Source organism: Tenrec ecaudatus, chromosome Y, assembly GCF_050624435.1.
Source record: "Tenrec ecaudatus isolate mTenEca1 chromosome Y, mTenEca1.hap1, whole genome shotgun sequence".
Lineage (NCBI taxonomy): Eukaryota > Metazoa > Chordata > Mammalia > Afrosoricida > Tenrecidae > Tenrec > Tenrec ecaudatus.
Genome location: NC_134549.1, coordinates 19,729,622 through 19,755,360, shown reverse-complemented (window position 1 = coordinate 19,755,360; position 25,739 = coordinate 19,729,622). Strand labels below are relative to the sequence as shown.

The 25,739-nt window shown below is 62.1% G+C and overlaps 2 protein-coding genes across 4 annotated transcripts in view; both read left to right on the top strand.

The window, feature by feature from the left end:
• The first annotated feature begins 239 nt into the window (after positions 1 to 239).
• LOC142435574 (A-kinase anchor protein 17A-like) lies at positions 240 to 9,056 on the top strand. Of its 2 annotated transcripts, none has more exons than XM_075539807.1 (5): positions 240 to 404; positions 2,529 to 3,306; positions 5,319 to 5,467; positions 6,928 to 7,168; positions 7,859 to 9,056. In XM_075539807.1, exons 2-5 carry the CDS (start codon positions 2,545 to 2,547, stop codon positions 8,615 to 8,617), a joined length of 1,911 nt encoding a protein of 636 aa, XP_075395922.1. In that variant the 5' UTR covers positions 240 to 404; positions 2,529 to 2,544; the 3' UTR covers positions 8,618 to 9,056. The 2 variants fall into 2 exon arrangements, with proteins under 2 accessions (XP_075395922.1, XP_075395923.1); XM_075539808.1 differs by lacking the exon at positions 240 to 404 and adding an exon at positions 1,703 to 2,129.
• Positions 9,057 to 14,910: 5,854 nt separating this feature from the next.
• The window catches only part of LOC142435593 (acetylserotonin O-methyltransferase-like), an 11,631-nt gene continuing 802 nt past the window's right edge, over positions 14,911 to 25,739 (top strand). The window contains exons 1-7 of one of the 2 annotated variants that reach the window (XM_075539822.1): positions 14,911 to 14,979; positions 17,590 to 17,764; positions 20,068 to 20,197; positions 20,496 to 20,564; positions 22,847 to 22,965; positions 23,403 to 23,540; positions 24,950 to 25,072. In XM_075539822.1, the coding sequence (XP_075395937.1) occupies positions 14,911 to 14,979; positions 17,590 to 17,764; positions 20,068 to 20,197; positions 20,496 to 20,564; positions 22,847 to 22,965; positions 23,403 to 23,540; positions 24,950 to 25,072 (823 nt within the window). The remainder of the gene's footprint in view (positions 14,980 to 17,589; positions 17,765 to 20,067; positions 20,198 to 20,495; positions 20,565 to 22,846; positions 22,966 to 23,402; positions 23,541 to 24,949; positions 25,073 to 25,739) is intronic. The other variant, XM_075539823.1, reaches the window with a different exon arrangement.

Below are 25,739 nucleotides of genomic sequence, written 5' to 3'. Positions count from 1 at the left end.
ACAGTCCCCTAGGGACCTGAGCAAAACCCACTGAGCAGCCCGCGCAGGCGCAAACAGAACGAACGAAAAAAAAAAACGATCTCATGGAGGGCGGGACTGCGCGTGCCCAGTGCGCGACTCTCAGCCCCGCCCACCGCATTCGAGGAAGTCCCGCCCACCGTCTCCGGAAGTCCCGCCCAGCCGGGGGGCGGGCACTGGCTGGTGGATCCAGAGGCCGCCGCGCGGCGGCTTCTCGGGCCGCTGCTCCGGAAGCGGAAGTGCGTCAGCGGGGCGTCGGGCGTCAGCGGCGTCAGGGCGCCTCCGGCGGTCGGTGGGGGCGCCGGACGGGGAGTCTGTACGGCCGTGGTGTCGGGGACTAGGAGCGGCGGCGGCGGCGGCCTGGGACGAGGCGGGACCCCGCGCCGGTGAGGACCCTTCCGTCCGTCCGTCCGTCCGTCCGCCGGTGACGCCGCGCTCTGGCGGGTTGGCCGGGGGCGGAGCCAGGTTTCCAGGGCGACGGCGGGGGGCGGGGCGGGGGCGCCGCAGACCCTGGGTGACCACCACGGGCAGGGGCGGCCGGGGGGGCCGCCGGGGGGGGCCGCCGGGGGGCGAGGTGCTGGGGTCACGGTGCTGCGCGAGCGGGGTGCCGGGGGGGGGGCAAGCAGGGGACGGAGCACTGGGGTGACGGGGCCCCGGATACTTGGGGGGACTGGGTGACGGAGTATTGGGGTGACGGAGCCCCGGATACTTGGGGGGACTGGGTGACGGGGTATTGGGGTGACGGGGCCCCGGACCCTTGGAGGCTTTGGGTGACTGGACCCCGGGTATTTGGGGGTACCGGGTGCTGGGGATACTGGGGTGATGGTGCCCTGGATATTTTGGGACTGGGAATTTGGAAGTGCTGGGTTGATTGAGCACTGAGGGCGCTGGGGGTGCAGGCGATAGTTGGGGGTTCTAGGGGGCTCATAACTTGAGGATCCAGGGATGATAAGGGATCTGGAGCAGGGGGGCCCTGGATACTTGGGGTGCTGCCGTGAGGAGACCCTAGGAGTGCTGGGGCACTGAGGTGATGGGGTGCGGAGTACTTGGGAGTACATGGGAAGCAGGGTGCTGGGTATATGGAAGTATGCAGGTGCGGGGCTACGGAGGTGATGCGCCCTGAATGTTGGGGTGCCGGCTATGTGGGGTGCTGTGAGAGCCAGTGACAAGATCGGGGTGCAGTGGGGTGAAGGAGGTGGGCGTGCTGCCAGGGGGCAGGGTCTTTGCCTTGCACCTGGCAATGGGGGATGCTTTGGGGTGCTGGCATGCGGCGGGGGCGGGGTGCTAGGGGGACGGTCGGAGCCGGGGTGACATGGGGTGTGGGGAAGCCGCGGGCCTGCTTGGACCCCGGTTCTGGTTCTGATGGGCAGCCTTCAGGTTCAGAAGTCACCGGGCTAAGCCCCCCCACCTCACCCCACGGGCAGGAGGCGTGGCCCCGCCCCCCCCCCGTGGGCCTGCCCTCCTGCGCCCCCGCATCTTTCTGGGAGCACAGCCCAATGCCCCGTGGGCGGTGCTCCTTCCGGCCGGTGGGGCGGAGGGAGACGCAGGTGCCCCCCCCCCACCGGGCACCCTGGAGGTGGGCAGAGCCTGCCAGCAGGCAGGGCACCTGCGCCCAGTCTAGGGTGGCTGCGGCCTCCGCTCTCTTCCTGTTTGTTGCAATGGCGCTGACCCGGCGGGCGGGCGGGGCCACGCCTCCTGCCCGTCCAGAACCTTCCCAGCCCTGGACCTCGGCCTCCCCCACCCTCGAGCGCTCCGCGGGCAGCGGGGCTCGCACCCGGCAGCTGCCCAGCGCAGGGTTTAGGAGTCTCCCTTACCAGCTGCGTTATCCGCGTGCGTGCGTCCATATGGCTTTAACGTGCGGACAGCTTTCCCCGTCCTGCTCCAGCCTGTCCTTTGCACCGGTCAGCTGCGCGTGCTGCCCCTGGTGGCTGCAGGCCTGCAGCGGTGGGCTGGCAGCACAGGGGTCCCCAAGCCTGGTCCTGGGAACCTCCTCGGACCCGCCGCGGCTGCAAGGTCCAGGGGCTCAGTTCCAGCTTGTGACACGGTGCGCGTGTCCCCGAGGGTCTCCTGGCCCTTAATCCAGCGGCTGAGGGCCCCGGTGTGACCGCAAGGTGGGCAGTTTGAAACCACCAGCTGTCTGCTGGGCGTGGCTTTTTCTGTTGTTGCTGATTTTGTTCACCCCGAGGATGCTCGTCTTGGTCGCACTCTGGGTCAGGTGCTGGACCACTAAGTGCCCTGCGTCGGAGAAAGGCGAGCTGGCCCTTGGGAAGCCCACCGGAAGCTCTGCTGTGTCCGGTAGGGCCGCGGAGGGCCGGAGTTGTCCGGCTGGCCATGGGGGCGCTGTAGCAGCAGCTCCGGGCCTCCGGTGGGTTCCAGCGGCCAGCCCCCCGCCCAGCGCCGCCCAGTGTGCCGCAGGGGGTGCCCCCAGCCCTCCCGACATTCCCCGCGGCCGCGGGCTAGTGCGGCAGGTCGCCGCCCCACCTGCTGACCGCCCCGCGCCCTCCCCGCAGGCCCTGAGCTCCGGCCATGGCCGCGGCGACCATCGTGCACGACACGTCGGAGGCCGTGGAGCTGTGCCCGGCGCACGGGCTGTACCTGAAGCCCATCACCAAGATGAGCATCAGCGTGGCGCTGCCGCAGCTGAAGCAGCCGGGCAAGTCCATCTCCAACTGGGAGGTGATGGAGCGGCTGAAGGGCATGGTGCGCAGCCACCAGTTCTCCACGCTGCGCATCGCCAAGAGCACCATGGACTTCATCCGCTTCGAGGGCGAGGTGGAGAACAAGGGCCTGGTGCGCTCCTTCCTCGCCTGCCTGGACGGCAAGACCATCAAGCTCAGCGGCTTCTCGGACATCCTCAAGGTGCGCGCCGCCGAGTTCAAGATCGACTTCCCCACGCGCCATGACTGGGACTCCTTCTTCCGCGACGCCCAGGACATGAACGAGACGCTGCCCGGCGAGCGGCCGGACACCGTGCACCTGGAGGGGCTGCCGTGCAAGTGGTTCGCCCTGCGCGGCTCGGGCTCCGAGAAGCCCAGCGAGGAGGTGCTGGTGCGCGTCTTCGAGCGCTTCGGCGAGGTCCGCCACGTGGACATCCCCATGCTGGACCCCTACCGCGAGGAGATGGCCGGCCGCAGCTTCCACACCTTCAGCTTCGGCGGGCACCTCAACTTCGAGGCGTACGTGCAGTACCGGGAGTACGCCGGCTTCATCCGCGCCATGAGCGCCCTGCGGGGCATGAAGCTCATGTTCAAGGGCGACGACGGCAAGGCCGTGGCCTGCAACATCAAGGTGGGTGCGACCCTGGGCGTGGCGCCCCACCCCGCCCCGCCCTTCGCCCCCAGTGCTCCCCCAGATGGGCTCCCCCAGCCCTTTACTGTGAGTGCTCCCCCAGGCTCCATTACCCCCCAGTGCTCCCCCAGATGGGCTCCCCCAGCCCTTTACTGTGAGTGCTCCCCCAGGCTCCTTCACCCCCCAGTGCTCCCCCAGATGGGCTCCCTGAGCCCCTTCACTGTAGGTGCTCCCCCAGGCCCCTTCACCCCTGTGAGTGATCCCCCAGATGGGCTCCCCCAGCCCTTTACTGTGGATGCTCCCCCAGGCCCCTTCATCCCCCAGTGCTCCCCCAGATGGGCTCCCCCTCCCCCAGTGCACCCCACTAACAAGCCACACCCCAGCCTGTCTCATACTTGAGAATGTACCACCGATTCTTCCCCACTCTTTCCCCCCCAGTATTTGGGGTCACACCCCCAGAACCCCAGACATGGTCCCCATCCTTGTGACACACAAGCTCCCCCTGCCCCACCCCACCCTCAGAAGTGTCCTGTCCCTGCCCCAGTGGAGCCAGGACACGGATGTGGGGGCCACTGTGTGTCCCCCACCCTCCCCTCCCTTCCCCGATGTCGTGTGTGAGGAAAGGAGGCCAAGGTGGTGTGTGAGGTCCATCCCCACAGTGAACCACAGCGGGGTCTCGGGCGGCCACGGGCAGCGTCCACTTGGGGCAACCTCTGACCCCAACCAAACTCAGGCAGCCTCACTCAGCCTGCAGCCCCCGCAGAGGGCACTGGGCGCACCACCCGTGGGTGTCTGGCAGGGGCTGCCCCTCCCCTCCCCCCCCCCCCTGCAAACTTCTGCATTTGAGCGGCCTCGATGTGAGTCCATCCAGGGCTTCTGAATCGAGGGCGGGGCCGCCTGTGTCCGGCGCAGTGTGAGTCTCCTGGGTCAGGCGCAGTGTGGGCCGTGGGTGGCCTGTGTCCGGCGCAGTGTGGGCCGTGGGCCGCCCGTGTCCAGCGCAGTGTGGGCCGTGGGCCGCCTGTGTCCAGCGCAGTGTAGGCCGTGGGCCGCCTGTGTCCAGCGCAGTGTGGGCCGTGGGCCGCCTGTGTCCAGCGCAGTGTGGGCCGTGGGTGGCCTGTGTCCGGCGCACTGTGGGCCGTGGGCCGCCTGTGTCCGGCGCAGTGTGGGCCGTGGGCCGCCCGTGTCCGGCGCAGTGTGGGCCGTGGGCCGCCCGTGTCCGGCGCAGTGTGGGCCGTGGGCCGCCCGTGTCCGGCGCAGTGTGGGCCGTGGGCCGCCCGTGTCCGGCGCAGTGTGGGCCGTGGGCCGCCTGTGTCCAGCGCAGTGTGGGCCGTGGGCCGCCTGTGTCCAGCGCAGTGTGGGCCGTGGGTGGCCTGTGTCCGGCGCACTGTGGGCCGTGGGCCGCCCGTGTCCGGCGCAGTGTGGGCCGTGGGCCGCCCGTGTCCGGCGCAGTGTGGGCCGTGGGCCGCCCGTGTCCGGCGCAGTGTGGGCCGTGGGCCGCCCGTGTCCGGCGCAGTGTGGGCCGTGGGCCGCCCGTGTCCGGCGCAGTGTGGGCCATGGGCTGCCCGTGTCCGGCGCAGTGTGGGCCATGGGCTGCCCGTGTCCGGCGCAGTGTAGGCCGTGGGCCGCCCGTGTCCAGCGCAGTGCGGGCCGTGGGTGGCCCGTGTCCGGCGCACTGTGGGCCTTGGGCCGCCTGTGTCCAGCGCACTGTGGGCCGTGGGCCGCCCGTGTCCGGCGCAGTGTGGGCCATGGGCTGCCCGTGTCCGGCGCAGTGTGGGCCGTGGGCCGCCCGTGTCCGGCGCAGTGTGAGTCTCCTGGGTCAGGCGCAGTGTAGGCCGTGGGCCGCCCGTGTCCGGCGCAGCTCCGCTAGGACCGCGGCCACGCGTCGTGCTGCAGGGTGAGCCTAGGATTTCCCTCGTGGGAGGTGGGCGGTCACGGGGCGGGCATGAGCAGACACCCCCAACCCCTCCCCACCCCCGCGCTTCACGGTGCTGCTGCGCACCCCCCTCCCCAAGGTGTCCTTCGACTCCACCAAGCACCTGAGCGACGCCTCCATCAAGAAGCGGCAGCTGGAGCGGCAGAAGCTGCAGGAGCTGGAGCAGCAGCGGGAGCAGCAGAAGCGCCGGGAGAAGGAGGCGGAGGAGAGGCAGCGCGCCGAGGAGAGGTGGGCGGGGCCGGGGAGAGGTGGGCGGGGCCGGGCTGGTGGGCGGGGCCGGGGAGAGGTGGGCGGGGCTGGGGAGATGTGGGCGGGGCCGGGGAGAGGTGGGCGGGGCCGAGGAGAGGCAGCGCGCCAAGGAGAGGTGGGCGGGGCCGGGGCTGGTGGGCGGGGCCGGGGAGAGGTGGGCGGGCCTTGTCTGCTGGGCGGGGCCAGGACTGGTATGTGGGACTGGGAGCTGCGGGGTCCAGGAGAGGTTTGGGATGGGGTGGGGGGTTCTGAGGACAGGTATGGGTGTGGGGGGGTCAAGAAGCGGGGTGCTGTGTGGGAGGCCGTGCATTGAGAGGTGTAGGGGTGAGGGGAGGGGCGTCAAGGAGAGGTGGGGCACTGGGGAGGTGGAGGAGGGAGGTGATGGTGCAGTGAGGTGTGTGCACCTGCCTGCTCCTTGTGTGTGTGAGGCGTGCGTGCGCTGCGTGTGCATGTGTGTGCGTGTGCATGTGTGTGTGATTCCTCTGCCCCGTCCTGCCTGCCCGGGGCCCCACCCTGCCTGGGAGTCCGGGTTGACGGCTGGGACACCCCCCCTATGGCCCCCCCGCCGGTTGCGCTGCGGCCCGAGCAGAGGGAGGGGGGTCGGTGGTCGGCGCGCAGCCTGGCGCCGGCGGGGGCCCCAGAAGGGCAGTAACGAGGCCCGGCGGGCGTCCCCGAGCGGTCAGTGAGCGTCACAGGCCAGCTCTGGTGACCGCTCCTTCCTCCTGTTCCCCCGTGTGTTTGCCCCCCAGGGCCCGCGGGCGGACCCCAACAACTGCACGCCCGTGGGAGGTCGGAGGCCCCTGGGGTGGCTGGGCAGTCATCAAGGGAGCTGAGCGCGCGCCGTTCTCCCGAGGGGCAGCCTTTGGGTCGGAGACCGAGTGCTGGACGCACTGGGCCGCAGGGCACCTGTCGTGGGTGTTTCGTCCACGTAGGAGGGGCTGCAGGCGGCACCTGGGCCCAGGTGCGATCTTGTCTCCCTAGTTTTCCCAGAGGTCACGTTCCCGCCCCAATATGGCTGTGACCGTTCTCTGCCCGTGTGTGTGTGTGTGTGTGTGTGTGTGACAGAGAGACAGACAGAGACCTCATGCTGGTCTCTGCGGGCTGTCTGCCCACTGGCCATCGCGCGGGAGGTCTGCAGAGGCTGCCTTTACGCAGCAAGCTGACCTTTTGTCTGAGCCGCTTCCTGGGCAGCACCGGACGGAACCCGCCGCCCCGTTGGCCGGTGCTCTTTGGGGCGCCCTACGCGATCACCCTGGCCACAGGGGTGACCCGGCGGCCTGGACGGCGCTGGAGGAGCCCCGCTGGGTGCTCTGTAGACGCGCCCCGCTGACTCCAGCAGCGTCCATAGCTGTGCACCTGTGTGCAGATGGCGCACCAGTATCTACAGCCGTGTGCGCGTGCGCCGACGTGCCCGGCTGACCCGGTCCTCGCCCGCGCAGGCAGCAGAAAGAGCAGGAGGCGCAGGAGCGCGAGCGCCGGCGCGAGGAGAAGCTGCGCAGGCGCGAGCGCAGGCAGCGGGCCCGGGCCCTGCGGCGCAGCCAGAAGCAGGTGGAGCGGCTGCAGGCGGCCGAGCAGAAGAAGTTGCAGGAGAAGATCCGGTCGGAGGAGCGCAAGCTGCTGCTGGCCCAGCGCAACCTGCAGTCCATCCGGCTCATCGCAGAACTGCTCAGTCGGGCCAAGGTGAGACCCGCGGGGCGCCTGGGCGCGTGGGTGTGGCTGTCACCGGAGGGCGGGTCTTCAGGGCGCCTGCAGCGCGCCCCTGGCCGGGTGGCTGCGTGCCGTCACCGCTGCCCCGCTCGGCCCAGGGTCTCCGAGTCTGAGGGCCGGCTCCAGCCCCTTCCCTGGGGTATCAAGCAGACCCTGGGCCCGCTTGCCGGCGCCCAGCCTGCCCGCAGCCCCCCAGACCCCCCACCAGCCGCCTTCCTCCAGCACACCGGCGCACAGCTTCCCCTGGCCACGCAGCCCGGCTCGGGCTGCCCACCAGGCGCTGGGAGTCCAGCCTGTGGCCCTCATCCCTGTTGATTCCCAGCCGCCGCACCCCAGGTGCAGGCGTGAGGCCGCAGGGGCTGAGTGGCTCCCCGCGGTCCCCAGGCCAAGGGTGGGGGAGGAAGAAAGGCCTGGAGGCCCGTGGAGCTCAGCAGCCCCGCCCTGTTCTTGGCGGGGGGGGGGGGTCTCCAGTCAGCCAGCAACGCCCCCCCCTGTAGGGCCCCGCCCCTGGCCTTCCTCCTAGAAGAAAGGATGTGTTCCAGGGTGTCTCCAAGTACTGCGTGCCTGGCCCCTGCCCCCCTGCGCCCTTTGGGACCCCGGGCAGGGCGATGAGTGTGTGGGGACCTCCCTCAAGCGGGTCTGTCCGTCCTTCTGTCCCCGAAGGCCGGGAAGCTGCGCGCTGCCGAGCGTCAGGAGGAGCAGCGGCGGCTGCAGGAGGCTGAGCTCCGGCGCGTGGAGGAGGAGAAGCAGCGCGCGCTGGGGCTGCAGCGCAGAGAGCGCGCGCTGCGCGGCCGCCTGCTCTCCATCCTGCTCAGCCGCCAGGCCGGCCCGCGCGCGCCCGACGAGCTGCTGCGGCCCGTGCTGGACATGCTGCAGAGTGCGTCCGCCGCGCGCGCTCCCGCGCCCCCCGCCGCCGGCGCCACAGCGACCCGTGAGACCACCCCGGGCGCGCCCCCGGCCCCCGTCTCCGGGCCCTCGGGGTCCCCCGACAAGGGCTGCCTGGGCGGCGTGCTGGCCTGCATCCCGCACAACACGCCGCTGCCCGCCGCCCCCGGCCCCGGCTCGCCCAAGAGGGACGCCCGCTCCCAGGTGGACAAGTGCAACCGCGCGCCCAGCCCCGGCCGCGCGCGCAGCAGCCGGGACCGCGCCCCTGACCGCCGGGCGCGTGCACGCAGCCGGACGCGCCGCGCGGACAGCGCCGAGCGGCCCCGCGGCCACCACGGCCCCCGGGACTCCAGCCCGGCGCGGCGCGGGGCGAGCGCAGAGCACGTGCGCCCCCGGCGGTCCCGCTCCAGGGCTCGGTCCGGGCGCCGGGAGCGCAGCCGCGAGCGCAGGGCCAGCGCAGGCCGCCAGCGCAGCCGCCGCAGGGGCCGCTCCCGCTCGCGCTCCGCCAGCCGCGCGCGCAGCTCCTGGGACAGGTAGGGGCCGGCCGGCTGGGCCCCTGCTCCGGACAGCCGCTCGAGCGGCGGAGGCCCCCCCGGCCCCCTCCCCCATCCGCGCTCTTCACCTTTAGGACCCCGGCCCCCGCGGGGTGGCCGATGCGGCCCATCCACAGGAATTCTGTCGCCGCCTCTTTTTGCAAACTCCAGCAATTCAACGTCTAAGGGGAAAAAAACTCGGTTAGGCGCTTTGGTTTCTAGTAAAGATTAGCGTGTGGGTTTTTAAAAAGAAGCTGTTTTTTGCTAAGTTATTTTTACTTGGTGTCTCCAGCGGATCCGAGGCTGCCAACTCGTTACCTTTTCTAGTCGGCTGCGCTCAGGAAGGGTCTCAAGGCCCCCAGCGCGCGCAGCGGGCGGCACCGCCCCAGTTTTACGGTGAAATAAAGCCTTTGCCAGAGAGCGAGCCCAGCTTCCTCCCGTCTGTGCGCGCCCCCTCCCCAGGAGCGCACCAGGGGTCCTGAGTGAGCGGTTTGGACGCTCTAGCCCCGCCGTCTGTCCAGGACTGGAGCGGGGCGGGGGCCGCGCCCTCATGCACTGTGACCTGATATCTCTGTTTCTCTCCCCCTTGCACCCGCCCCCCCCATTTCCCCCCACACACACCGCTCTCCCTGTCTCTCTGGGTCCTCGGGGGAGGCCCTGGTCTCTGTCCTTACCTGGGGCTGCGTGGTCGTCTCTCTGTCTCTGTCAGCTGCCACTGGGGGGAGAATGTGCCTGCACCCCCCCCCCCAGCTTTCTTCTGTCCTTTGCCCCACTGCCCCAGGGTCTCCGTGTGCCCCCCCCCTTTGCCCCCCTCCGGACTTTCAACTGGGACCCTTATCTGACCAGACTGATGGCAGCCACACCTCAGAGACGGGTCTGACTGAAGGCGCCCCAACAAGACCTCCTGAGTATGGCGGAGGAGCCCCCTTCTGGCTCAGTGGGGGGGGCTGGGACGGAAAGCCTGCACCTCCTCAATCCACGCAGGGGGCCCCTGTAGGCTGCGCCCAGAACAGAACTTCACAGCCTGGTGTTTCTCAGAGGGCAGCGGCTGGTGGGGTCCGACAGCCTCGCACTCACCCCGCTGGGCCACGGGGACCCCCACCGCAGACAGGGAGATGATTTGTCGGGAGGGAGATGCTGGGAGGAGAAGAGAGGGGCCATTCCTTTTGTTTGGGGGGGCTGGAGGGGGGCACAGTCTACCATTGCAGGTGGCCTTCCCCGGCTAGGGGACCCTTCCTTAGCTGGCCCTGCCCACAGAGGTGATGAGGGCGGTCCAGGCCTGCCCTTTGGCGAGCCAAGAAGGCCCGGTCCCTGAGGACAGGCAGTGGGTGGGGTCCGCACAGGCCATCGGGTCAGCCAGGGACTCAGGAGGCTCTTCACGGCCCTGGACTGGCCAGAGGGGACTCAGGCCGGCAGAATCCCGGTGTGGACCCTGCCGATGGGTTTGGGGTTCCCACAGCTGTGTGCACACCAGGTGTTCACCATTTAAGCTTGGATCCATACCTTGGGATTCGGATTTCAGGATGGCCAATCCCGGAGGCACATATCTGGTCTGCTGCTTCCCTGGTGGCCTCAGTTGGCACCTCATCCCGAGGCCTCGGACCCCAGGCGCTGACAAGGTCGTTCGTGCTGATCGTCCTCAGTGGCTACAAGAAAGTGTGGGCCCCAGTCCACTCATCCACCTCTGGTTTACGGATGTCTGGCCCCCTTTTTAATCACAGAACAACCTATCAACCGTCCACCCCCTTCCCCGGGCTGAAGGCAATTAATTCTGTGGGTCGTGTGGTTAGTTTAGCCAGTCCCGTAGAATTTGGAACCCTGCCGAGTCAAGGACACGATACGAGGATCGGTCAGCTTTTAAGCCCACGGCACAGGAATGACTGACCGCTGCAGCCGAAACGCTTAGGAGACTGGACACGGCATGCACCTAGGAGACTGGACACGGCATGCACCTAGGAGACTGGACACGACATGCACCTAGGGGACTGGACACGGCATGTACCTAGGGGACTGGACACGGCATGCACCTAGGAGACTGGACGACATGCACCTAGGAGACTGGACACGGCATGCACCTAGGAGACTGGACACGGCATGTACCTAGGAGACTGGATGACATGCACCTAGGAGACTGGACATGGCATGCACCTAGGACACTGGACACGACATGCACCTAGGAGACGACACGGCATGCACCTAGGAGACTGGACACGGCATGCACCTAGGGGACTGGACACGGCATGCACCTAGGAGACTGGACATGGCATGCACCTAGGGGACTGGACATGGCATGCACCTAGGAGACTGGACACAACATGCACCTAGGAGGCTGGACACGGCATGCACCTAGGACACTGGACACGGCATGCACCTAGGACACTGGACACGGCATGCACCTAGGACACTGGACACGGCATGCACCTAGGACACTGGACACGGCATGCACCTAGGAGACTGGACACGGCATGCACCTAGGGGACTGGACACGGCATGCACCTAGGGGACTGGACACGGCATGCACCTAGGAGACTGGACACGGCATGCACCTAGGGGACTGGTGATAAGGTGAAACTCAGCACAGCCTCCCACAAGGCAGATGGGCCCGCAGACTGATGGGCGTCGTGAAGCAGACCAGGAGGCCTTTAAAGTGGTCCCCACTGGCTAGTCCCGGGCCGCCATTCCCTGGGCACCCGCGAGGCACGGGCCCGGGCTGAGGCCCAGCGCCCCCAGATCCATAGTCCTGGAACAGCCCCTCCCTGCTTCTCCCTGGGCCAGCGGTTCTCCACCTGGACCCTTTCACACAGCGCCTTGTGTGACGGGGACCCCCAACCAGAAAGCGGTGTCCTCGCTGCCCCACCACTGTCACCCCACTGCTGTGATGGACCGGGCGCCCCTGTGAAAGGGTCCGGGGCGGGGAGGACAGGGTGCAGGGTTTCCGTTCGACGTGGGCACCCGGGCACTGGACAGCAGGGACGCGGGGGCATGGGCGGCCCCGGTCAGCTCGGCCTGGCTCACGACAGACGCTGGGCAGTCGGTCAGCACGGCCTCGCTCACGACAGACGCTGGGCAGTCGCGGCAGCTCGGCCTGGCTCACGACAGACGCTAGGCAGTCGGTCAGCTCAGCCTGGCTCACGACAGACACTGGGCAGTCGGTCAGCTGGGCGGCCAGGCCGTTCCAGCGCTGAACGTGATGGTGCGTTTGCACCTGCGTGGCGGCTGCGTTCTCTGCACCGTGCACCACGGACACAGGAAGTGGAACCATCCAGTGTCCGGCGGCAGTCGCTGGTCCATTCAGAGCGTGGACTGTTCATCATGGAGAGACACCACCCAGGTGTCCGGCGCAGATGATGGACAGACAGTGGTCCGTCCACACAGCGGAGTGCTGAAAACACAAACTGCCATTGAGTCAATTCCAGCTCACAGTGACCATGCTGACCGGGTGCACTGGCCCCGTGGGTGGCCAAGGCTCTCACCCTGGACAGGGACAGACTGCCCCATCTGTCTCCCTCGGAGCAGCAAGTGGGTTGGAACCACTGTACCAGCCACATGGTCTTGGGCAGGCCTGGCGCCCTGCAGGCTGACCGTGCAGGGGTCAGTAGCGTGGAGGCAGCGCCCTTGTCCAGGCTGAGAAGGTCGCGGCAGGCATGCGGGTCCCCCACATCCCAGTGTGGGCTCACTCAGGTGAAAACAAGGGAGGCGAAGGCAGGGCCGGGTGTGTTTTTTTTGAGAGGCCTGACGGGGGAGGAGAAGGGGCAGGTGTGTCCAGAACGCTGGCTTTCTGTTTGGGGGTGCTGTTGGAAACACCCGGAGAAGATCACAGATCAGAGATGCGTGCTTAAAACCCACAGCAAACTGAGCCCATCGCCATCGGTTCCGCTTCGACTCAGCGACCGGGGGGACAGTCACCCCCGTGGGGCACGTGCTCAGGAAGCGGGCTGGCTGCTGGGTGTCCGTGTCCTCCGCGGGGAGACCACCGCGGGTGGGCCAGCCTCTAGGGTGGTCGGAGCATGAGCACCCCCTCCCCCCCAAGCACCGTCCACCTACAGCCCCTGGCCTGTCCCGGGGGGGCCCCGTGGCCCTGAAGAGCTCAGCTCGGTCCTGGGGACCCAGGCAGCTGTCAGCACCGGCCAGGCCCCCACAGGGCGCCCAGCTGTCTGCACCTAATCGGCTCACTGCCCACCCGCGGCGTCCAGGGTCAGCCGAGGATTTGCCAGCCACGTGGCGGGCTTCGCAGAAGGCTGGTCTGCCCAGGGGGTCCCTCCAGCGATGCCACCCGCCCGAGGCTCGGAGCAGCCCCCCATGTTCAGGCCGCCCCCAGTCACAGCGGGACGGCCACGCCCCACCCTGCGCCTTCCTCCCCTCAGTGTTCGGTTTGTGCCCAGGGGTTCCGTCCGCCCGTCTCCCCGAGGGTCCTGCTGTTTGTTTATTTTGATCAATCATTTTATTGGGGTCTCTTACAGCTCTTGTCACGGTCCGTGCGACATAAACTGCACTGAGCACATTGGTACCTCTGTTGCCATCATCGTTTGCAAAACGTTTTCTGTCTCCTTAGCTCCGCCCATCCTTAGCTCCGCCCCTCCTTAGCTCCGCCCCTCCAGCCCCCGACGGATCCGGAGACATGATACATTGTTATTTTCACATCCGGCTCCGCCCCTCCTTAGCTCCACCCCTCCAGCCCCCACGGATCCAGAGACATGATACATTGTTATTTTCATATCCAGCCCCGCCCCTCCTTAGCTCCGCCCCTCCAGCCCCCCCCACCCCCCCCCCACGGATCCAGAGACATGATACATTGTTATTTTCATAACCAGCTCCGCCCCTCCTTAGCTCCGCCCCTCCTTAGCTCCGCCCCTCCAGCCCCCGCGGATCCGGAGACATGATACATTGTTATTTTCATATCCAGCTCCGCCCCTCCTTAGCTCCGCCCCTCCAGCCCCCGCGGATCCGGAGACATGATACATTGTTATTTTCATATCCAGCTCCACCCCTTCTTAGCTCCGCCCCATCCTTAGCTCTGCCCCTCCTTGGCTCCGCCCCTCCTTGGCTCCGCCCCTCCTTAGCCCCGCCCCTCCAGCCCCCGACGGATCCGGAGACATGATACATTGTTATTTTCACATCCAGCCCGCGTCTCCCCCACGTGACTGATGCTCACCCCCCCCTGGGGAGGTGGGGGGGTGGAGCTACAGGTGGATTATTGGAGTCTTTGCGGAACCCCTCAGCAGAGCGTGTGCAAAGCAAGTGGGGTGCAGGCTCACTGCGTGCCCATGTTGGGGCCACCCCAGCGTGCTTCTCCCCAAGCGGACGTGTCCGCCCCGCTGGCGGGCTGCTCGGTCTCCACCCGCACCAGGCTGGACGCTCCCGCGGCGGCTGGACCAAGGCCTGCCCAAGAGGACCTGACCCTGTGCTGCTGCGGGGCAGGCCGTCCATGAGCCAGACGGCCGCTGGGAGCGAAGAGCCGGTGGCGTTGGGGTCGCGGTGCTGGGCAGGAGTGTTGGAAGTACCGGGACCGCCCAAAGGACCAGCACATCTGTCCTTAGGGACCAGGGTGGTGAGACTCGGTCTCACGGACAGTGGACGTGTCGTCAGGAGAGGCCAGTCCCTGGGGAGGACGTCGTGCTTGGGGAAGCGGAGGGGCAGCAACAGAGAGGACGGCCCTGGACGAGATGCACGGACTCGGGGCTGCAGCCGTGGCTCAGACACGGGCACATGGGGCGGGGGTGGACAGGGCAGGACCGGGGGGGTTTGCTGTGTTGTACGTCAGGCTGCTGTAAGTTGGACCTGACTCAAGCTCCCTCACATCCACACCGACGACATCGTCCAGGGGATCAGTCCAGTCCTGACACGGACCCTTTAACACCGAGTGTGGGCTGCTGATCGAAAGTCAGTGGTTCAAACCCACCAGCCGCCCCTGGGGAGAGAGACCAGACCGTCTGCTCCCGTGCAGACTGACCGCCTGGGAGACCCCCAGGGGCAGCTCCGCCCCATCCTGCAGGGTCCCCGTGAGCCGGGATTACCTCTGGCCCTGGGTCACTGATGGGGGGCCTATAGGCTGTGCTAATTGCAGACGATGAGGCCGCGGGCGGGTGGGGGATGAGGGAGAGGCAGGTGTTTGCCCACCAGGGCGGCCATCCTGTAATAAGGTCAATGGAGGTTTCCAGGAGGCCCCGTGCTGGGCTCAGCTGGGCAGCGGGATGGATCAGCTGGCAGGCAGTGGCTTAGCCACAAGGAGACACCGACGGCATCCTCTCCTGGACACTGAGGAGTCCAGGATGGCCCCAGTCCATTTGGTGCCCAGAGATGGACCCTGCGGCGGACAGTGCCTACGAGCTCCTGAGCCAATACAGCCACAGCTTCATGGTGTCCCAGGTGGGGCTGGGGCTCCGGGACGTCCCTGGGTGGGCGGAAGGGCCAGCACCCACACTCCCTCGCCACTCCCAGGTTTGGTGTCGCTCCTGGGCAAGGTGGGAAGTCGGGGTGCGGGTGGGACTTTTAACAATTGCCTCAACACCTTTGGCCCTGCCTGCCTCAGGGTGGCGGCGGGGGGACAGCCAGGGCTCAGCCTCCACGAAGGTCTTTGTCGTTGGGAATACACGGGAGCTGTCTGCTGGGTGGCAGTGTGTCTGTCTATCTATCTATCTATCTATCTATCTATCTATCTATCTATCTATCTATCTATCCATCCATCCATCCATCCATCCATCCATCCATCTATCTATCTATCTATCTACATATCTGTCTATCTATCTATCTATCTATATGTTTATCTATCTATCCATCCATCCATCCATCCATCCATCCATCCATCCATCCATCTATCTATCTATCTATCTATCTATCTATCTATCTATCTACATATCTGTCTATCTATCTATCTATCTACATATCTATCTATATGTCTGTCTGTCTGTCTATCTATCTATCTGTCTGTCTGTCTGTCTGTCTATCTATCTATCTATCTATCTATCTATCTATCTATCTATCTATCTATCTACATATCTATCTATCTATCTATCTATCTATCCATCTATCTACATATCTCTCTATCCATTAGCTCCTGGGGAGAAAGACCAGACCGTCTGCTCCCGTGCAGACTGACCGCCTGGGAGACCCCCAGGGGCAGCTCCGCCCTGTCCTGCAGGGTCCCCGTGAGTCAGCGTCCACTCGAGGGCAGTGTCTGTCTATCTGTCTATCTATCTATCTATCTATCTATCTATCTATCTATCTATCTATCTATCTACATATCTCTCTATCCATTAGCTCCTGGGGAGAGAGACCAGACCGCCTGCTCCCGTGCAGACTGACCGCCTGGGAGACGCCCAGGGGCAGCTCCGCCCTGTCCTGCAGGGTCCCCGTGAGCCGGCGTCCCCTCCATGGCAGGGACCCTGTCTTGGGTTCTACCTGTGAAATTCAAGGACATAGATTCCGTTCACGATGGCTTCCCGGCTTTGAATTTATTCCGTCTCTGTGCTGAGGACACACAGGCGCCTGTGGAATAAACACACCAGGATTCAACGGCGTCTGCCTCGCCGTCCTGGCTCGCGGCCTCCCATTCGAGTTTGTCTCTTGGTGTTTCATGTCTGGCATGAAGGTGCGCGTCCCGGGCCCCCCGGGCCCCCCCGGGTTCAGTCCCGTCCTTGTGACGCTCTGTGACCTGCACTCGGATCCGAGGCGGACGGGATCCGAAGGGGTCAGTCTCCATTTCAGGCACCGACTTCCTTTGTATTAAGTCGGGAGGTAACGCAGAGAGTCCATCAGCCCGTGGTTCCAACGTGCCCAGCACTGTGCACCCTCGCTGTTGGCACGCGTCTCCACACTTTCTTGTCCTCCCTGGACTCTGGGAGACTGTGTGTGTGTGTGTGTGTGTGTGTGTGTGTGTGTGTGTGTGTGTGTGTGTGTGTAACCACTATCCCGCCCCATGGGGGCTGCTCCCCTTGCTGGGGGCTCGGCACTGTGTTTCTGACGGGGTGGCAGGACTCAGAAAGGCGGGTGGGCGCCCCTGGGGTCCCTGAAGCCGAGTGGCAGGAGGCGTTGGGTCCCCGCGGTGCCTGCCCAGCTGCATCCTTCCCGACAGCAGCCGTGGCAGCCCCGGAATTCAAAGACCAAGGTTGTCCCTTGAGCATCACCTGCCTCGCCCGGCAGCACAGGTAAGGCTGCAGCCTCTTGTGGTTGGTCCTCGGCCACCTCGATGTCCAAGCAATCACTCGAGGCCGCCGTGAGCTGGGGGCGTGGTGCAGACCTCAGCTGGGCACGGAGTTTGCAAACCTTTACCCCGAGGAGGCTGATCACCAGCACTTTCTTCCAAGAAACCTCTGGGAGGTTCCCCTGTGTTTACCCTAAAAACCAAACCTGCTGCCCTCGAGTGGACGCCGGCTCACGGGGACCCTGCAGGACAGGGTGGAGCTGCCCCTGGGGGTCTCCCAGGCGGTCAGTCTGCACGGGAGCAGACGGTCTGGTCTCTCTCCCCGGGAGCTAATGGATAGAGAGATATGCAGATAGATAGATAGATAGATAGATAGATAGATAGATAGATAGATAGATAGATAGATAGATAGATAGATAGATAGATAGATGATAGATAGATGATAGATAGATGATAGATAGATAGATAGATAGATAGATAGATAGATAGATAGATAGATAGATAGACACATTGCCATCGAGTGGACGCTGACTCACGGCCACCCTGCAGGCCAGGGCGGAGCTGCCCCCAGGTGTCTGAGACGGGCGGTCTTGTCGGGAGCAGAGGCTGGAGGTGTGAGTGTTTAGCGCTAGGATTCCAACTCCTATTTTTAGCACCTCTGGTTTCCCAGTGGTCACTGGAGCCGGCGGGCGGTCCCCCTTCCCAGTGGGCCCCTAAGAGGGCCGTCCCCGCGTGCTGGTCCTGGGGACCGTCTCCAAACCCGCGTTCCCCCGGGAGGCCGGTCCTCAGTGTGGGTCCCGGAGACGGAGGCCGTGGTTTGCATTCTCTGCTCCAAGGTCCTTTTTGCGGCCTGTGAGCTGGGCCTGTTCGACCTGCTGGCCGAGGCGGGGGAGCCCCTGAGCTCGGCTGCGGTGGCCACCGGCCTGGGCACCAGCCCCCATGGGACGGAACTGCTTCTGGACACCTGTGCCTCGCTGGAGCTGTTGACCGTGGAGACCGGGGCTGGCAGAGGTGAGCTGGTGGAGCCCCCGCCCCCCTTCGTCCCCCCACACCCCACGGGGACCGGGGTCCACGCCCCCCACTGGGCGGGGCACAGGCTGCAGCTCCCTGCACAGCCAAGACCAGTGTTCCTGGATGCATCCAATAAAGCTTTATTGACAAACGCGGACGGAGGGCCGGGTGTGCCTCACAGGCTGTCGTTTCCTGGCCTCTGTTCCGGAAGATTCCCCGGCTACGGGAGCAGACGGTCTGGTCTTTCTCTGGAGGAGCGGCAGGTCAGTTAGAACCGCCAACCTCAAGATTACAGCCTGTGCCTTCTCGCCTCTGTGCTTCAATGGCCGCTCTGCTGATGGCAGACAGGACGGGTTTTGGTGTGACCAATTTTTTTTAAAACTAGCTGTGAAGGTTTTATTTATTTGAGATCTGTTCTTGGGGGATTGTACACCTCTTATCACAATCCATCCATCCATCCATCCGTCCGTCCATCCACCCACCCATCCATCATCCATCATCCATCCATCATCCATCATCCATCCATCATCCATCATCCATCATCCATCATCCATCCATCATCCATCATCCATCATCCATCATCCATCATCCATCATCATCCATCATCCATCCATCATCCATCCATCCATCCATCATCCATCATCCATCCATCATCCATCCATCATCCATCCATCATCATCCATCATCCATCCATCATCCATCCATCATCCATCCATCATCCATCATCCATCCATCATCCATCATCCATCATCCATCCATCCATCCATCATCCATCCATCATCCATCATCCATCATCCATCATCCATCATCCATCCATCATCCATCATCCATCCATCCATCATCCATCCATCCATCATCCATCATCCATCCATCATCCATCATCCATCCATCCATCCATCATCCATCCATCATCATCCATCCATCATCCATCCATCATCCATCCATCATCCATCATCCATCCATCATCCATCCATCATCCATCATCCATCATCCATCATCCATCCATCATCCATCCATCATCCATCATCCATCATCCATCATCCATCCATCATCCATCATCCATCATCCATCCATCATCCATCATCCATCATCCATCATCCATCATCCATCATCCATCCATCCATCATCCATCATCCATCATCCATCCATCATCCATCCATCATCCATCATCATCATCCATCATCCATCCATCATCCATCATCCATCATCCATCCATCATCCATCATCCATCCATCATCCATCCATCATCCATCATCCATCCATCATCCATCATCCATCATCCATCCATCATCCATCATCCTTCCATCATCCATCATCATCCATCATCCATCCATCATCCATCATCATCATCCATCATCCATCCATCATCCATCATCCATCATCCATCATCCATCCATCATCCGTCATCCATCCATCATCCATCATCCATCCATCATCCATCATCCATCATCCATCCATCATCCATCATCCATCATCCATCATCATCCATCCATCATCCATCATCCATCCATCATCCATCATCATCCATCATCATCCATCCATCATCCATCATCCATCCATCATCCATCCATCATCCATCATCATCCATCCATCATCCATCATCATCATCCATCATCCATCATCCATCATCCATCCATCATCCATCATCCATCATCCATCATCCATCATCCATCATCCATCATCCATCATCCATCATCCATCATCCATCCATCCATCATCCATCATCCATCATCCATCCATCATCCATCATCCATCCATCATCCATCATCCATCCATCATCCATCATCCATCCGTCCATCCATCATCCATCATCCATCATCCATCCATCATCATCCATCATCCATCATCCATCATCCATCATCCATCCATCATCCATCCGTCCATCCATCATCCATCCATCCATCCATCATCCATCATCCATCATCCATCCATCATCCATCATCCATCCATCATCCATCATCCATCCATCATCATCCATCATCCATCCATCATCCATCATCCATCCATCATCCATCATCCATCATCCATCATCCATCCATCATCCATCCACCCACCCCCGTTGCTGGCAGAATTTGAAGCGGTCATCCCTGCATCAATCGCCCCCTCACTTCTGCTGCCCCGCCGTCCTCGGCCCAGAACGCTCAGGGGTCTTGTCGCTGCCTCTTGGGGGGGAAGCAACAGAGGTGTCTCATTGTCATGGCGCTGGGACCTGACTCCCGTCACCGCCGGGGGCAGACAGGGATTCGGGCACCAGACGCGAGAGCGGCCCCCTCACCCCCCACCCGCGCCCTGCTCCCCCTCAGCTCTCTACCGGAACAGCGGCCTGGCCAGCTCCTTCCTCACCAGGACCAGCCCCACGTCGCAGCTGCACATGCTTCGCTACCTGAGCAACACCACGTACCCCTGCTGGGCCCACCTGGCGGCCGCGGTGAGGTGCGCCGCCCGCGGGGGTCCTGCGCTGGGGCAGGCAGGACGGGGTGCAGGGCTCAGAGGACACTTGTGGGGACCCTTGGCTATTTATCCCCTGAGCTGGGTTTCCAGGGACCCCGGACGGACAGGCGTGTGGCTGTGGCATGGGTGTGGGGCAGGTCCGTCCGTGCAGACAGCAGTGAGTCCGTCCGTGCACAGTAGGCATGGCCTGGCCTAGTGCATGTGTAGGGGGCGGGGGGTAAAGTGGGCTCAGCTCTGTGGCCTGGGGGGCTCCCTGACCCCTGCCCGTGTCCTCCCCCAGGGAAGGTCGGCCCCAGTACTCCAGGGCATTCGGCGTCCCCTCCCAGGACCTGTTTGCAGCCATCTACAGGTGAGGCCCCCCAGGCGTGACTCTGAGTCATGGGTACCCGGTGTGTGCCCATGGGAGCCGGGCTCTGTGGGATCCTCAAGGGCTCAGCGTTAGAGATAGCCAGGCCTTTCTTCCTGCTGTGAGTCGGTCCAGAGCTGGGCTGTGTCCACCGAGCACTGCAGCGGGCAGGGCTGCGCAGGAGATGCCCCGATCGGGGCTCCCAGCCGGTTGTCCTCCAGGCAAGGCAGAGGCTTGACCGCTGAGCCGCTGCCACGGCGCCTCCCGCTGTAGAAGCCGGCAGCACCGCTCCCCCCAGATCACCCCCTCCTCACAAGCCCCCCCCCCACATGCCAGACACCGCCCAGGGCCCCTGGGGGCCACCGCCACTCCCAGGTGAGAAATAGGTAGATGGACAGTCAGACAAGGTGACAGAGGTGTGATGGACAGGTGACCGACGGATGGACGGGTGACGAATTATAAATGCCAGGCAGAGGGTAGATGGAGTGGCAGCAGGTGGGTGATACATCGACAGAGCAACAGACAGAGGACGGACAGGTGGACGAGAGACGCAGGCCGGATGGACAGACGCATGGATGCCAAATGGATGAACAGACGGCACATGAATGGATTGGTGCCACGCGGGTAGATGGCAGAGAGGTGGACGATAGACAGTTGATAGATGAACCTTCCGTGGTTGGATGCTGGGTGGAGAGATGGGAGGGAGAGAGAGATGGGAGGGAGAGATGGGTGGGAGAGATGGGAGGGAGAGATGGGAGGGAGACATGGGAGGGATGGAGATATGGGAGGGAGGGGTGGAGAGATGGGAGGGAAGCAGGGATGGATGGAGAGATGGGAGGGATGGATGGGGAGATGGGAGGGAGGCAGGGATGGATGCAGAGATGGGAGGGAGGGATGGATGGAGAGATGGGAGGGAGGGATGGATGGAGAGATGGGAGGGAAGCAGGGATGGAGACATGGGAGGGAGGGATGGATGGAGAGATGGGAGGCAGGGATGGATGGAGAGATGGGAGGGAGGCAGGGATGGATGGAGAGATGGGAGGGAGACATGGGAGGGAGGGATGGATGGAGAGATGGGAGGGAGGCAGGGGTGGGTAGGTGGGTAGCTGGCAGCTGGATAGGTGACAGGTAGGTGGATGGGTTGGTCACGTGTGGATAGGTGATAGGTAAATGAGGTCGACAATACAGGAGCGCATGATTGATAGGTGATCAGTAGGTAGACGGGTCGATTGATGATGCATGGATAGCTAGGTAGATGATTGATGATCCATTGAGAGATGATAGACAGGTGGCTGGCTGATGGATTGGCAGATGACAGAGAGGTGGATGGATTGATGATCCACTGAGAGATGCAGATAGATGAGGCAGGTGACGGACGAGTGGATGGCAGATAGATGATAGATCCGTGAGACGTAGGCAGGTAGAAGACGGGTGGTAGTCAGTATGTGGATAAAAGAGATAAGTGATAGATGGATAATGATGGATAGATTGGTGATATGTAGGTAATAGACAGATGATAGATTAATGATAGATAAATAGATGATAGGTAGTAGATCGATAGGTAAGTAGGTGATAGATACACAGATAAAGTAAGGATAGATAGATGATAGATAGATAGATGGATGGATGATAGATAGATAGATAGATGATAGATGGATGATAGATAGATAGATAGATAGATAGATAGATAGATAGATGATAGATAGATAGAGAGATAGATAGAGAGATAGATAGATTATAGATAGATAGATGGATGGATGATAGATAGATAGATGATAGATAGATAGACAGATGATAGATTGATAGATGATAGATGGATGATAGATAGATAGATGATAGATAGATAGATAGATAGATAGATAGATAGATAGATAGATAGATGATAGATAGATAGATGATAGATAGATAGATAGATAGATAGATAGATAGATGATAGATAGATAGATAGATAGATAGATAGATAGATAGATGATAGATAGATAGATGATAGATAGATAGATAGATAGATAGATAGATAGATAGATAGATGATAGATAGGAAAGGTAGGTAGAGAGGAGGGAGGCAGGTGGTTAGCTGGATTGGCGATGACTGAAAACCAGGTGCTGTGGAGCTCACTCCTCAGGTGTCAGCCCAGCAGGGCAGGGTCCTTGGGGTCTCAGCAGAGTGGAGGGGGGTGTGCTCGATACATGTGCCCCCAAGGCTGCGGCACACTCGGTCTCCGGGCGGGGGACAATCCCAGGCCCCCCCGATGGCCGATGGTGGTGGAGACCTGCCTGCTCCTGCAGGTCTGAGGCCGAGCAGCTGTGCTTCATGCGGGGCTTGCAGGAGGTGTGGGCCGTCCACGGCCGGGCAGTGATGACCGCCTTCGACTTGTCTTCCTTCCCGGTCATCTGCGACCTGGGAGGTGAGTGCCCCCCACCCCCCACTCCCCGCTGCGCCCGGCCGGCCCCAGCTCTGGGCCCCCGACACCCAGATCCACATGCTGACCAGGAACCGGGGCCAGTTTGCCCGCTGCGACCAGATGAGTCCATCCCAGGGCCCCTCAGAAGCCCCAGACCTCCGACTCCACTGCCGTCGAGTTGATGCCCACTCGGGCGGGTAACCACAGGGCCGGCAGTTCAAAGCCAGCAGCTTCCCCTTGGGAGAAAGCTGAGGCTCTCAGAGTCCACACTCAGCTGCTGACCGAGGGACAGGAAGATTGAGTGACCAGCCTCAGAGAAACCAGGGGATGCCCCCCCTGTCAGAAGAGACCCCATGACAGGTGTCCCCGTGGGCACAGTGCCCTGTGGCATGCTGGGGAGGGCGGTGTGGGGCTCCCACGTCCTCTCTGGGGCCCTGCAGGTGGCCCGGGCGCGCTGGCTGCGACGTGTGCCTCTCTGTACCCCGCCTGCACGGTGCTGGTGTTCGACATGCCTGAGGTGGTCCTCGCAGCCAGGGAGCACTGCTTTCCCGGCCGGGGGCAGGTCAGCTTCCACGAAGGTAGGACCGTCCTCAGGGGCCAAGGGCGAGGAGCTGGGGGAGGGGAGCGGCTACTGGGCCTGACCGCTGGGGCCTCGGGTGGTCAGCGCTGGCATGCAGTGGGCACTCCAATGGGTGGATTTCCCGAGTCCATGGGCTTGTAGGCAGGGTCCTCTGGAGAACCAGCCAGTGTATCTGAATGGCCCTGTCCCTGCCTGCTGTCCATCCATCTTGTTGGCCATCCATCCACCTGTCCATCCCTCTAGGCATCCACCCTTCACCCAGGCAAACATGCCTGCATGTATCCAGCCATTCACTCCTGCATCCGTCCATCCATCATCTGTCCATCCATCCAACTGCCTGTCCAAACATACATCCATCCATCATCCATCATCCATCCATTGATCCATCATCCATCCATCCATCCATCCACCATCCATCATCCATCATCCATCATCCATCCATCATCCATCATCCATCCATTGATCCATCCATCATCCATCATCCATCATCCATCCATCCATCCACCATCCATCATCCATCATCCATCTATCCATCCATCATCCATCATCCATCATCCATCTATCCATCCATCATCCATCATCCATCCATCATCCATCATCCATCATCCATCATCCATCATCCATCATCCATCATCCATCATCCATCATCCATCATCCATCATCCATCATCCATCCATCATCCATCATCCATCATCCATCATCCATCATCCATCATCCATCATCCATCATCCATCATCCATCATCCATCCATCATCCATCCATCATCCATCATCCATCCATCATGCATCCATCATCCATCATCCATCATCCATCCATTGATCCATCATCCATCATCCATCATCCATCATCATCCATCCATCATCCATCCATCATCCATCATCCATCATCCATCCATCATCCATCATCCATCCATCATCCATACATCCTCCATTTATCCATCCTTCCACCCACCCTTCCATCCACTCGTCCTTCCGTCCACCCATCAGTCTATCCCCTCTCCATGTACACATCCTTCCACCATGCAAGCACCCGTGTATCCATCATCCATCATCCATCCGTGTGTCCAGGTGGACAACAAACCACAGCGAGACTTCCACAGCATGTACATGTAGAACCCGCTGCCGCCTCTCTCGAAATCTTTCCCGAACGACCTCTCACCCTCCCGCCCGGCTCTCGTGTCCCTGGGAGTTTCCCGGGAAGGTTAAAGCATCCCCTGGGGGGGGGGAGACCTGGTTTGTTTGTTCTTTGGGGGGCGGGGAGTGGAGGAATGTCCACCCGGTCTCCACAGCTCTGGAGCCTGGATCCCATGAGCATTTGCGATCCCGCCCCCCCGTTCTCCCCTCCCCATTCCGCGGTGGCAGCAGGGCAGCACCCACGCCTTCTGGTCTCGGGGCGCCTTTCTTTCAGGAGACTTCTTTAAAGACCCTCTGCCGGCGGCAGACTTGTACGTCCTCGCGCGGGTCCTGCATGATTGGACCGATGACAGGTGCTCACACCTCCTGGCCCGGATCCACCACACCTGCAAGCCAGGTGCGCGGCGGAGGCCCGAGCTCACTGTTGCTTCTGGGGCGCCCCGGCAGGGTTTCTGCTGAGCTACAGACAGCCCTGGTTTGTGTCACCCATGGGTGGTGGTGGGACGGGGGCTAGGGACAGCGGAGTGCACGTGGGGTGACCCTGGGGCTGGAGCCGACCTAGACCTGCAGGGCAGTCTCCTGTTTGTCTGTCTGTCTCTCTCTCACCTGCAGGCCCAGCATCTATCTGTGAATCTATCCATCTATTTACGTGTGTGTCATTGATCAATCACATCTGATCGTATGGATCTATCATATGTATATTTTTATTAGGTCTCTCTCCTACCTATGTACCTGTCCATCTATCCTGTATCTATCATCTATCTATCTGCTATCGATCCATCTATCCACCATCTATCTATCTACCTGTCTTCTATCTATCTATCTATCTATCTATCTATGTATCTATCTATCTATCTATGTATCTATCTATCTATGTATCTATCTATGTATCTATCTATCTATCTATCTACATATCTATCTACATATCTATGTTCTATCTATCTATCTACATATCTATCATCTATCTATCTACCTGTCTTCTATCTATCTGTCTATCTATCTATCTATCTATCTATCTATCTATCTGTTGTACCTACCAGCCACAATATCTGTCCACCTATCGT